The sequence below is a fragment of the Sinocyclocheilus anshuiensis genome, unplaced genomic scaffold (genome assembly GCF_001515605.1).
Source record: "Sinocyclocheilus anshuiensis isolate Anshui unplaced genomic scaffold, SAMN03320099.WGS_v1.1 scaffold809, whole genome shotgun sequence".
Classification (NCBI taxonomy): domain Eukaryota; kingdom Metazoa; phylum Chordata; class Actinopteri; order Cypriniformes; family Cyprinidae; genus Sinocyclocheilus; species Sinocyclocheilus anshuiensis.
In genome coordinates, this window is record NW_015540878.1 from 29,271 (window position 1) to 41,665 (window position 12,395).

A 12,395-nucleotide genomic window follows, 5' to 3' on the forward strand; every position below is an offset into this window, starting at 1 on the left:
TGTATATATTGCAGAAAAATATGTTATGTTCATATATTAAATATATTTATAATATATTTTATGAATATAAACAAATGTAAATACATGTAAATATTTTCAAAATATATACTGTGTGTGTGTATTTATATATAACAGTCAGCACCATTGACAGAAAACCTTTTGGTTTTGACAAAATAACTTTATTTGTATCACATATAGGCATTTTGTTTTTGTGGTGTTGCAAGCAGAAAAAAAAAACTTGAGATTACACAAATTATCAAAAAAAAAAAAAAAAATGTAAATAAGATTTACATTTGTGTAGACCCATTCTTGCAATCATCTCTAATAATCAAACTGGAAATGTTTTTTTTTTTTTTTTAATGAATGTTTTGTCCCATGTCTCAAGAATCCGCAATTACTCAAACATGCCATTATGAGTGTTAAACAATTCACTTTTTCCTCAGCAGACAGAATGCGGCACAGATTTGTCTAACAGTAGCACACACAGAGATATTTCAGACATTTTTACTAAATGTTTTTAAATGTACATTTTTAGTGCCTTTAGTTAATTACTTTAGATCATAAAATAAAATACATTCAAATACATTGTGCAGAATACTCAGTCAAACCAATACTTAGTAAACACTTGCATCACAAAGAGAAAATAGAAGTGTTTCAGCTCTCCAAATACGATTAGCTATGACGAGTCAATTCAGGGCAACACAAGCCTGTCCAATGTGATTGAGTTTGAAGCTGGTTACTGGATAATAGAATTTAGTTGAATTGAATTTAAAGCAGTGCTGTGAATGCTGCTGCTGAGCTCAGTAGGAATGCAGAGGGTGGGGCTGTACAGACCTAGTGAGTTTATAAAGCTTTGCATTGGAAACACATCAGAATTCCCCTCTCTGACCACAAAACCAGAAATCACTAATGACGGCTGTGACACTTTAGCTCACAAAGAGATTTGAAAAGGAGTGGCAGCAATACATGAGCAATTCATGAAATATATAAGGCATTTAACATGAAATGACCACATCTAAAATGTCCAATGATTACATTTTATATTACATTACATTTTAGATTACTGTATATTTTTTATTAATGACAAATACAGTTCTTAGCTTACATCTTCCACACGATTATCTTAAAATAATAATTACACCAGCATATGATGACAAACTGAAAAAAAGATATTCTAAGAGTTTATACAATAAATGATCTAGAGCATGAAATGTGGATAATGCTTAGTCATCTCTGACCTTGCATTAGGATCAGGGTGACAGCATGCCTTTATGTGATGGCTATAAAAAAAGACACAACTGAAAGTTAAGGAAGACAAAATAAGACACCAAAAACACATTAGACGAAATGCAGCAAACTTGATAAACATAAAAACAACATATATTACATTCTATATTAGGAATAATTAAGCAGTAGTTAAACATCTGTGCATTGCGAGTTATTACTTTACAATTTCAATAGTTAATGAAATATGGTTTGATCCGAAGCTCCGTAATTTTGTTCAGACCATGTTATGTAAATAATACTTCTTAAAGGGACAGCTGACCCAAAAATGAAATTGTGTCATTTATTCACCCTCATGTTGTTCAAACCTGTATAACTACTTGTTTTGTAGAACACAATATACAGGCAATACAGTGAAAGTCAATGGGGTCCAAAGATTGTTTTGGATGAAATTGTCTTTTAATGTAAGGATAAAACTGTTAAATTGTTTATCAGAATCTATTCTTAAGTGCTCCAAAGAAGAAAGTCATACAGGTTTGAAATGACATAAACATGAGCAGATGATGACAGAATTTCATTTTGGGTTAACCTCTAAGACCCTTTTAATAACAGTCTATTGAAAGGGTCAGACATGGTTTGAGAGTGGGAAAGTCAGACCAGCTTGGCTTGAGATGTCACTTGAGATCCAGAGGAAGCCCTCTGCTTGGTTTCCTGCTGCTCAGCATCTCTGAACAGTCCCTTTGGTTGACGTGGAGGAGTGAGCGGAGGAACTGTGGGTGACTGAAGAATATCTGCGTACCTTTGGCTCGGTTTGGTCTCCCTTTGGAGAACTTTTCTGAGCAGCGGTTTCAAAAGCCCGATGGTGACCTGGCTGCCATGAGCCTCGAAAGGACCAGAGTTCTGCATTGAATCAGGCAGGTTTTTCAATACAATATTAAGTATGCTCGTCACAGTCATGTCCTCTGGACAAAGAGTCCATAGCAGGTCCAAATAGGGGTCCAAGTCTCTATGTTGGGACACTTCGCACAGCAGAGCAATGAAAATCTCTTTGTTCAGAAGCGGGCTCTGCCGGCAGAACCTCTCAGCTACTTGCGCAACCCGTTCCCACTGGCCTTGCTTGATGAGAATCCGCAACGCTTGCATTATCGCTTTAGGCCGCTCGCTGCACAAAAGCAGCTCCACTTCCAGGTGTTGGTAGGTCCCTTTGCAAGGGAGCACAGTCAAGGCCCGTTTATAGAGCGGCAAGCTCTCAGAGCTCTCCTTCATGGTGAAACCCCACGAAGACTTGGAGGACCCGCCTGATTGTTGTTGTGCCAGTTCGAGAAATCTGGGGAGCCAGCTGGGCTGGAATTTGAAGATAGATTGGCACAAGAGCTCAAAAACAGGCACCGTAGTGTGTTTCTGCTGACCATTGCAGTGAGCAAAGTTTGCTGTGGGTTGCACAGGGCTGAGGATGATTTTCCATAACTCAGCAGGAGCTTTAGATGACAACAAACCCTCACCGTTGCACCTCAGATGCAGAACCGCTTGCATGGCATGCCAGGAGTAAGTGGGAAAGAGATGGAAGATGCTGTTTAGATATTGAAGATTCTCCCTCTCTAGCTCACCGCTAAGCAGCCGGCAGATCTCCTGCTGCACCAAGCTTTCACAATAGTTCTCTAGATCTTTCTCCGAAGCCTTCACCACTGATGTTTTGATGTCCTCCAACAAAACGAGACTCCTAAGCTCTGATTCGAGTGAGCTCATGAGCCTTTCTTGACCTGTGGAATTTTTCTCACCAGTTTTGATCTTCTGGTTGCGGAGGTAATCCCTGAGAATGGCGGCCAGCGATATGGGCGCTTGAAACATCCCACCTTTTTTGAGCTTCTCCACCGTGAGCTGTGTGCTACTTAGACTTCTTTGCTGATAGTATTTGCATGCCTCCTCAAAGACAGCCTCAACTAAGAGTGCACACGAGTCTTCTGAAAGTGTTGGAGAAGGCTTCGGTTTTTGCGTGACCACAAACAGCCCGGTTTCTGACAGCATTAGTGGAGAGTGACTGTCCAAAGTGTTTATGAAGAGAAGACCTTCTGTTTTCAGACTTATTCTTTTTAATTCCAGACCACATTTGGTTTCGATTAAGAAGAGGGTCCTGCCTATTGTTAGTGCCAGGATTTCGTTATATATTTTCAGGCTATTTTGGGTCCCACTAGCACTTAGGCAATTATCAGGAAGTTTGTATATGTGATGAAGACTGCCATCCCTCTTCATAATGCATACCCAACCAGTGCTAAGAAGGAGAAGGAGGTCTCCACATCCAGTGGGAGAGAATCCACAGATATCAGGAGGATTTATGGTGGCTAGAAGGCCAATGCAGTCTGTAACAAGTCTCTTGAAGTCAGATTCCTTGCTTGAGCTTTTCATAAGTGTGCAACTACAGGCACTATGCACTTTAAAGGTATCATGTTCAGGAGACCATGCAAGAAACACTTTCAAAACACCCATGGAAGAGTTTTCTCTCATGTCTGGGAGCAGATAGACCAAATCCCCAGAACTGACGGTTGTGTATCGAGGATTATTGTGCAATGCAATTTTCACGTTTCCTAAATTGACACCTCCCTCATTAACTTCTATAGTCTTTTTGCAGATGCAGAACCTGAAGTTGCTGCATACACTATTGGAGTTCTCAGATGGTGGTCGCTCCTCACACCATATAATGAAATTCTGACACATGCACACAGAACTGACTTTAGCACGAGGGCTGTTACACAGATCCACAGTCTGGAGTAAATGCCAGCCTGATTTGCACTCTAGGAATTTCCAGAATTCCACTCTTCCATTCTCAAATATTACTCCAAGCACAGAGGCTCCGTCTTCTGGTTTGCTTTGAGAGATATAAATGACATCCACTACAGGCACATTTCCAGATAGCACTAAATCATTGTGTTTCTGGCATTGCATGAGATGAGGTCGCTGATATTTGTCATGTGTAATAAGACCACTCTTGGGCTGACGCACAATGACATGAATGTGACGTCCATCTGGACTCAGACGCACATCAGACAGGCAGTCTTGAGATGAGATGTTGGAGTATGCCTGCTTGAAAAACTCTTTTAGATCCTTTCCTTTCGTGAAATCACCGAAATCAGTCACTTGTTCTAATGATAGTCGCGTCATGTTTGCTGAAAAGTCGATCTGGAATAGGAAGCACACGATGCGCGTGAAAACACTTTCAGTTTGGACCAGCGATCATCCACAATCTCCCTGAAACATGTCCAGTGCTCGTTTCACGCGTTAACTCCATCATATGACGATGTCATATCTCTACAGTACATAAATCCTAGGAAATACACGTAATTTTCTCCTGTGCTGTCTGTTTCTCTCCCACTCCTCCTGACATCACGAGTTTGTTGTTAATTTCCGGATTCGAGTGGCTGTGTTTCAATACCCACAGAGGCGTGCACTCACAGAGCATTATTGTGCAACAACGCTCGCCACTGTGACTGCCAGAAATCCTGTCTAGATAGGCAGTTTACTGAGTTTTGAAATACACCCTATGCGGTGTTTTTAGTTTTTTTTTTGCTCTGTTGGAAGGAGGGGTTTAATTCATTACTCTGTTCTCTAACCAGACACAACTTCTAACGTTACCTAAATACAATTTATTTAAATGTACAGCTAAATACACAACAATTACCTAAATATATTTATAATTATTTGAAAAATACAAACTCGCAACTGAGTTTTTATTCTGGAAAAACCTAAAATATATAATCTGAACCGCTCAGTCATGACGTCAATTTGTAGGCTAACAAGGGAGGCTAATTCGCCATAGATTCATTTAGAAATGTCCTTTTTGTGTTTTTAGAATGGTTTTCGATGTATTGGTAAATTATGATCCTTGGTTAACATACAACACTTTCAGGTTTGTTTAACAACTTAGATTACATACTGTGTGTGTTTTTAAGGTAAATTGCTGATAAATTGCTTAATAAGGACTACAACTACCACAAGGATGTGAGATTATGTGAGTGACAGATCGGACAAAAGTTGTAGTTCGTAAATAGCAATTGTTATTGCTTAAACAATATTGTACACATAGTATAAAATATAAACCAGGGGAAGAACTAATAAATAAAATTATATAAAATACAATTATGATACTACAGTCATAGAATGCGTCGGAAATGACGTGAGGCCAGTAAACACACTTCCTTCTACTCCCGCGATGATTTCATCGTTGATGCAAATGACAGATATGAACCCTGCAGTTTTTGAAGTTTGTAAGTTTTCATAATACATTCTAATTAGCTAGTTTTTGTACATCAGTGTTTATTAATTATTCTCTGTTTTTATTTTCCGGTGTCTCATCGCATTTGTAGGTCAGCTGCAGTGGATCGCAAATATGATCACTGTCAGGAAATATTTATGTATAAATACAATGTCTTAACAGTTATATTTTCATGGATTGCTTGAACACAGGATGGAATTGTTTTGAAAATAAACTTTATTTAAAAAAAAGTCTCACTAAAATCTGTTTGTGTACCAGTAAAATACAGTTTTTACTAACCATGTGATTAGCAGGAAACTGTGCTATGCGATGCTTTAATAAATTATGCTGCATTCTATGCTTTATTATATGATGTTATGTTATGTTATATGCTATCTTTAAAAACTTGGGTGAAACCTACATAACTTTTTAAAACACTTCCCAGTGTGCAACTGTCATTGCAGTGTTTGTTACAACATAATCTGATTTTATAGATCTAGGTATTTAAGTTTCTGTAATACTGTTATGTAATGTTATTCGGACATATGTGTCTCTCTGAATAGAAAATCAAGCAGAAACATTGAAGATGTCTGATTCGAGGAGAAGGTCTAGAGGGAATCAAGAAGAGTCAGCAGGAACATCCAATGGATTGGGTGGACAGAACAGGCCAGAGAGACCTGGTGATATGGGTGATGAAGATGACATTGGTGCAGGACCCTCAGGTATTAGTGAGGAAGATAATGATCCAACACGCAGGAGAGAGATCAGGAGCAAGTACAGGGATCTGATCAATCAAGTCCAGCGTGAGTATTAATAATGTTAAAGTTGGCTTCAATGATACCGTTTGCTGTTTCAGTTATAAGGTATTGTAAGTATATTGTTGTATGTATATATGCTTTTTTGTTTACAGAAAATCGTGAGGACATGCTGAACCCGGCAAACAATAAACTCACTGATGTTTTAGAAGAGGCCAACAAACTATTTGCCAATGGTATTATTTTTCTACACTACATATTCTGGTACCTACCTACAGAACTAATGCAATTCAGTCAATTAGTAGGATGCATGGTCTGGCAGAGCTTGGCGCACACACATTTCATTTTCTATGTATTATGTCTTCATGATCATCTCCTGCTGGTTTGTTATGGCCTGTGTCTACTTTCAGTGAGGCAGGCTCGTGAAGCAGCACTGGATGCTCAACTCCTGGTACTAGCCACTGATCTGGGGAAGGAAAAGGCCAGCCAGCTACATGCTGAAGGCTCTGCGTTTGACCCGTCTGCATTTGCAGAACATTTGGTATGTTACTGTGAAAAGATAGGCCAGACCTGCATTTCCTAAAAGCATCGAGGTATCATTTGTTCCTCTGATATTTTCCTCTTTTTTTTTATCTGCCATCTCTCTCTATCTATAGTGCGATCTGCTAATATCCATCCTGTGCACTCAAATTGAGCGCTCTCTTCTCTCTTTCATTACTAGACACGCCCCTTACTGATTGGCTACAAGTGTGTTTTGGGACTCGGTCCTACACTGTGGTCAAAAGTGTTTTTCAAATATTGCTTAGTGTACCTTTAAGTAGATCATAGAACCATTGCCACCAGTGGTCTCTTCGATCAACTTAGCTCAGAATGCTTTTGACAAACGCAGCCCAGATCTTGTATTTAGGAGAAAGTGATGTTCAGATTCACTGTGAAATGATTTTTCTCCTTGATTGATTTCTCATATTGATCATTCTAGTTGTCCTTCATGGGTCTGAATCGTTTGGAGGATGAAAGCGGTCAGGATGAGAACTTGGAGGGATATTTACCACAAGGCGCCTGGCAAAGGCTTGCAAAGAGATCTGAGTACTGCTTCAAAACAGCCCCCTCATTCCACTACATGTGAGTATGTCTGTAGTAAGGGACATAAAATGAAACTGAAGGCGATTAGGTAATTAGGTAAGTGTTTAAGACAAGGGGATATATTGGAAATTCACATTCAACTTGAAATTATTTTGCAGGTAATTGCAAAACATTTTGTGATTTTTTTGCTATTAAGTTTATTAGGCTAGTTTTGTGATTCCCTTCTCGCCCCATGAACTGATATATTGAACTGATGTCTTTGTGGCCCACTTCTGTAGTAAAGGATCTTGAATCAGTTAAAACTGTTGATGTAAGTGAATCTCAAAGTTATGCCGAGTTCACACTGCACGATTTTCAAAGACGTCGCATCACTGTTGGTTTCACACTGAACGACTATCTGGGGTAGCATTCAGTTGTTGCTGTGTTCACACTGCACGATGGAACGAGACAGGAGGTTACACACTGCATGACTTTACAATAGGAAGAATCGCCGACAGCTCTGTCTGGTGCAGGGTTGCCAGGTTTTAGCTACAAAACCCGCCCAATTACTACTCAAAACTAGCCTGAAAATAGCCCAATTGCTTTCGAGGGGGTCCCCCAGTCGCGTTCGGGGGTAAAATATTTTTTTTTTTGGCGGGGTTCTCCTGGTACAATTCACATTCCAGGGCCTAAATATCAGTTATTAGGGTCGCTTTAACCTGCTGACATAAAAAACAACCGGCTGCAATCGCGGATTTGGCAACACTGGTCATAACTCCTCCCCGAACTTCCTGCTGCCCTGTATCTTGGTCTCTCATTGGCTGTAGGTCATCGCCGATGTGTTTTTCAGTCAGAACTCATTTCACACAGCGTGATTGTGAATCGCCGGCAGCTCCAGATATTTAGCATGCCAAATATTTCACGGGCGTTGGCGACGCGTCGGCGATTCCCTCAGATCGCGTCTTTGATAATTCACACTGCGTGATTGTCACTCGCGTGAACGAGCACCGATTTGCCTCCGATTTCGGGCATTTGTCGGCGATTTCGCAAAACCTGTCGGCGAGTGAAAAATCGGGCTAAAATCGTGCAGTGTGAACTCGGCATTAGTAGTTCAAATAGTTCAAAGCTAAATTTGTGTTATCCCTCAGAAACGTTCATGATTTTTTGTCTCTGCAAGGACACATTAAATTGATAAAAGTAAAGACTTTTATAATGTTTCAAATTGTTTCTTTCAAATAAATGCTGTTCTTTTGAACTTTCTATTTATCGAAAAATCCTGAAAAAAATGTATCACAGTTTCCACAAAAAATATTAAGCAGCACAACGTTTTCCACATTTTTTATAATAAAAGTTTCCTGAGCACGAAATCAGCATATTAGTATGGTTTTTAATGAAGGATAGTGTCATGTGTGACACTAAAGACTGGAGAAATGGCTGTTGAAAATTCAGCATTGCCATCACAGGAATACATTTAAAAAATAATAAAATACAAAGCCGTTATTTTAAATTGTAATAATAACTCACAGTGTTACTGTTTCAAATGAACGCAGTCTTGATGAGCATAAGAAACTTTTCAGGAACATAAAAAAAAACAAAACTTGACGACTACAAAATTTTGAACTGTAGTGTAAGCTTGAGTAATGAGTAAATATAATTTTTCATGATATTTATTAAATAAACGTACTTTTACTTAACGCTAAACCTCCGAATCAGTTTGATTACAATTGCTATTAAGCCGTTTTATAGCTTACAAAAACAAAACTTATTCTGACAGCCTCATTAAGGAGAGTTTACGAATACATTGTGCAGTTTACTTTTACAACCTGTGCTATTTTTGTTTAATTCAAGGTTGGGCTCATTTTTGGCAGAGCCTCCTCCGCCACGGCAGAGAGTTGAAAGACAAAGGAAAGCACCCAGCAAAGAGGCAAAACGAATTATGCCCACCCAGGTGTGCTCATTATAATGCAAATGCTGACAGTCTCTGCAAATACTCTTGATAATCTGTCTGATTTGAAGAGATTAAGAAAATATCTTGTCATCACAGCTGAAGAAAATGGAAGAATCTCACCAGGAGGCAACAGAGAAAGAGGTTGAAAGAATTCTTGGATGTCTGCAAAGTTACTTTGCTGATGACTGTAAGCATGTTAAAATAAAAATAAAAGAACATATCGCAGTTAAGCAAAACAGACTATTTTAAAACCCATTAAAAATGACTTTTTCTGGAACAGCTGAGGAACCCATTTCATATTACGAGTTCGTCATTGACCCCAACTCCTTCTCCCGGACTGTGGAGAACATCTTCCACACGTCTTTTCTCATAAGGGTAAGTTAAGAGGCAACAACAGCTTTGGAAATTAAACAAGTCTCACAATAATGAATGAAATATTTCCCTCAGGATGGTCTGGTGAGAATGTACTTGGATACAGATGGGCTTCCTTGTATAGGTAAGATCGAATCCACAGGTCACTGTTTGATTGTGTTTGTTTGAATGTACTTCGAGATTATGTGTATTATAGCTCCAGTAGAGGAAGGTGAGATAGAGCCTGGTGGAGCTGCTGTCCGACATCAATGTGTCATCTCCATCAACCAGGAAAGCTGGAGGGTGAGCACATTAAGACTGTAGATGTTTGGGGTTGGAAATAAGTGTTTTTTGGATTCTAATTGAGGTGATAATATAGAAATTGTTTTCTTCTCAGGATTACCCGAGGCTTGTATCTTTAACAACTATTTGAGACTAATTTTTTTTACAACTTTGCCATGTTCAGATCATATTTATTTAGCATGGAACAGTCTGTTCTTTACATTAAATAACTTGTATCTATGATCTGTGTCTTGCAGGAAATCATCGATGCCTTTGATATTAAGGAAGCTTTGATCCCCGCTCCGGAAGTTTTGTCTCAGTAAATCTAAGTTGGAGGATAGTTAGCGACAACTGCCAAAATGCTTATAAAATAAAAACTGTTTTCTTCTTTTTATATTTTTTTAATATTTGGGATCTCAATTTTAAGAGTGATGTCTTTGAATTCTGTATAAAGTGTAATAAAATTGTGTCTAATACAATAAATGTAAAGTGCACTTAACATTATATTAAGTGTTGGATTTCAAGTAACTAAAGAAATATTTTAATTATATTTGATTTGAATATTTGATGGACACATGCAAGGTTCATAACCCTTCACTGTCTGTAGATGTACATGGCTGTTCTCTTTCTCTTAATTAGAAATATTCAGAGTAGCAGGTCAGTTGTGTGCATATAGACGGTGTCTGGCTGCTTGAAAATGTGTCTCACTGCTCACATGGCATCAATATATCATAAAACAGGTTTGCTTTGTAAACCATTATGTAATTCTACTATTTGCAAGTCAAATCTCCATTTGCACAGCCCTCATACTACAGAGTGCCATTTTACTAAGCTGCTCCATTAAACCCATCTATGATTTTGTATAGATAAGAAACTTAATGGAGATTAAATAAATATGAGCTTAGTGTAGGGGTTTTTATTTTTGTTTTAATTTCTTAATAGTAATTGGAGATTAAACAGATGTCTCACAATAACGAATGAAATACAACCCTCAGGTAATCATTAATATGGCTTTCCTGTCAGTAATTACAGTAAGCTGAACACTACCACCTAGTGGTGAAATAGCCTTTTTATTTTTACTGGACAAAGCTGAATGTGATTTAAAACTACTCTTTAAAAATTCTTAATGAATACATAATCTTGACTGCTGCCTCTAGTCAAGTTTATTTGCATGACCGCATGGCAATATTTGTATTTTCTTGAGCTTTGTTGTCTGTTAATATGGAAGCCCGTTTCCGCCACTGAATAAAAAATAAATAAAAGGTAATTCAGTCATTCTTGAGCAAGGGTAACTGCTATTAGCTTTAAAAAATAAAAATATTTTAAATTTTACGTGTCATGAGGGATTAATAATAGAATGTATTTAACTCAATTATCACCTTCAATTCAATGTTCTCATTATTATACCAAATCTGTGTTTCTTAATGTCCTCTCACTACGTCTAAAACAGTGTGTCCACAGAGAAGGGTTCAATCATTCATATGCAATAAAATGGATAAATTTTTTTTTTATGATGAAAAAGCTTGTTTTATCAAAAGCAAAACTTAATAATATCTCCTAAGCAAGGTTGTTTTTTTTAATGACACATGCATGTTTCATAAGATTTTAAAGTTGCGTCCCCACTTTTTGTCAACACCGTCAGACATTCAATAAAATGTAATAAAATCAGGGAATATCAGGGGCAGCTGTCACTCTAAAGGACCCCCTTGCCACAGTTCACCTCTGCAGAGTACATCAGTGTCAGACAGGCTCTGCTAAGTTTTAGTTTTAGAATATTTTAAATCCTAATGTTAATATTTCCTGTGTCACAGCCATGATATGTCAACACCATCTTCCAACAAGGTTTTATTTTTTTTCAATTTTGCACCGTTTTGTCCCACTTCTCAAGAATGACTGAATTGCGACTTTTTAATCTCACAATTCTGACTTTTTTTCTTAGAACTGCGTGATACAAACTCGCAATTGCGAGTTAAAAAGTCATAATTAAATTGAGAGATATAAACTCGCAATTCTGAGTTAGAACTGCGAGATATAAACTCACAATTCTGCCTTTTTTTTCTCAGAATTGTGATATAAACTCGCAATTCTGAGAACATATCATTTCCCCCCTAAAAATTAGACTTTAACTCGCAATTGCGAGTTTATATCTCACAATTCTGAGAAAAAAAAAGTCAGAATTGCGAGAAAAAAATGCGAGTTTATATCACGCAATTCTGACTTTATAACTCGCAATTGCGAGTTTATATCTCACAATTCGGTGAAAAAAAAGTCAGAATTGTGAGATAAAAAGTCGCAATTACCTTGTTTAAAAAAAATTATCCAGTGGCGGAAACGGGCTTCCATAGTTAAATGTTCATATGAAGTCGTGTAAAATATTTATGCTGGGAGGCGATAGAGAGCTGTTCATGTGTGCAGTGGTGCGGCCTTCCACATGCACACAGATTCCAAGTTTGGATTAACTGCCCAGTAGTTTGATCCCACTGACATCTGAAGCCTTTTGGAGGGATCTGTCTGAGTAACACTCATG

General features: G+C 38.0%; 2 protein-coding genes across 2 annotated transcripts; one reads left to right on the plus strand and one right to left on the minus strand.

Moving 5' to 3' along the window:
- Positions 1 to 216: 216 nt before the first annotated feature.
- On the minus strand, positions 217 to 4,731 carry LOC107688299 (Hermansky-Pudlak syndrome 6 protein homolog). Its single transcript, XM_016485919.1, has one exon. It carries the CDS (start codon positions 4,378 to 4,380, stop codon positions 1,876 to 1,878), a length of 2,505 nt encoding a protein of 834 aa, XP_016341405.1. The 5' UTR covers positions 4,381 to 4,731; the 3' UTR covers positions 217 to 1,875.
- A 657-nt stretch (positions 4,732 to 5,388) lies between these two features.
- Positions 5,389 to 10,347, plus strand: LOC107688307 (non-structural maintenance of chromosomes element 4 homolog A-like). Its single transcript, XM_016485927.1, has 11 exons — positions 5,389 to 5,483; positions 6,034 to 6,273; positions 6,381 to 6,461; positions 6,636 to 6,766; positions 7,205 to 7,347; positions 9,136 to 9,235; positions 9,332 to 9,422; positions 9,516 to 9,610; positions 9,683 to 9,731; positions 9,804 to 9,889; positions 10,126 to 10,347. Exons 2-11 carry the CDS (start codon positions 6,057 to 6,059, stop codon positions 10,189 to 10,191), a joined length of 1,059 nt encoding a protein of 352 aa, XP_016341413.1. The 5' UTR covers positions 5,389 to 5,483; positions 6,034 to 6,056; the 3' UTR covers positions 10,192 to 10,347.
- Positions 10,348 to 12,395: the final 2,048 nt, after the last annotated feature.

Bases quoted from the DNA above. Each gene is read 5' to 3' on its own strand.
- LOC107688299 (XM_016485919.1), bottom strand. From the start codon at position 4,380: ATGACGCGACTATCATTAGAACAAGTGACTGATTTCGGTGATTTCACG.
- LOC107688307 (XM_016485927.1), top strand. From the start codon at position 6,057: ATGTCTGATTCGAGGAGAAGGTCTAGAGGGAATCAAGAAGAGTCAGCA. The intron at 9,236-9,331 runs GTGTGCTCATTA...TTGTCATCACAG, and splicing joins AACGAATTATGCCCACCCAG to CTGAAGAAAATGGAAGAATC. The intron at 9,732-9,803 runs GTAAGATCGAAT...TGTGTATTATAG, and splicing joins AGATGGGCTTCCTTGTATAG to CTCCAGTAGAGGAAGGTGAG.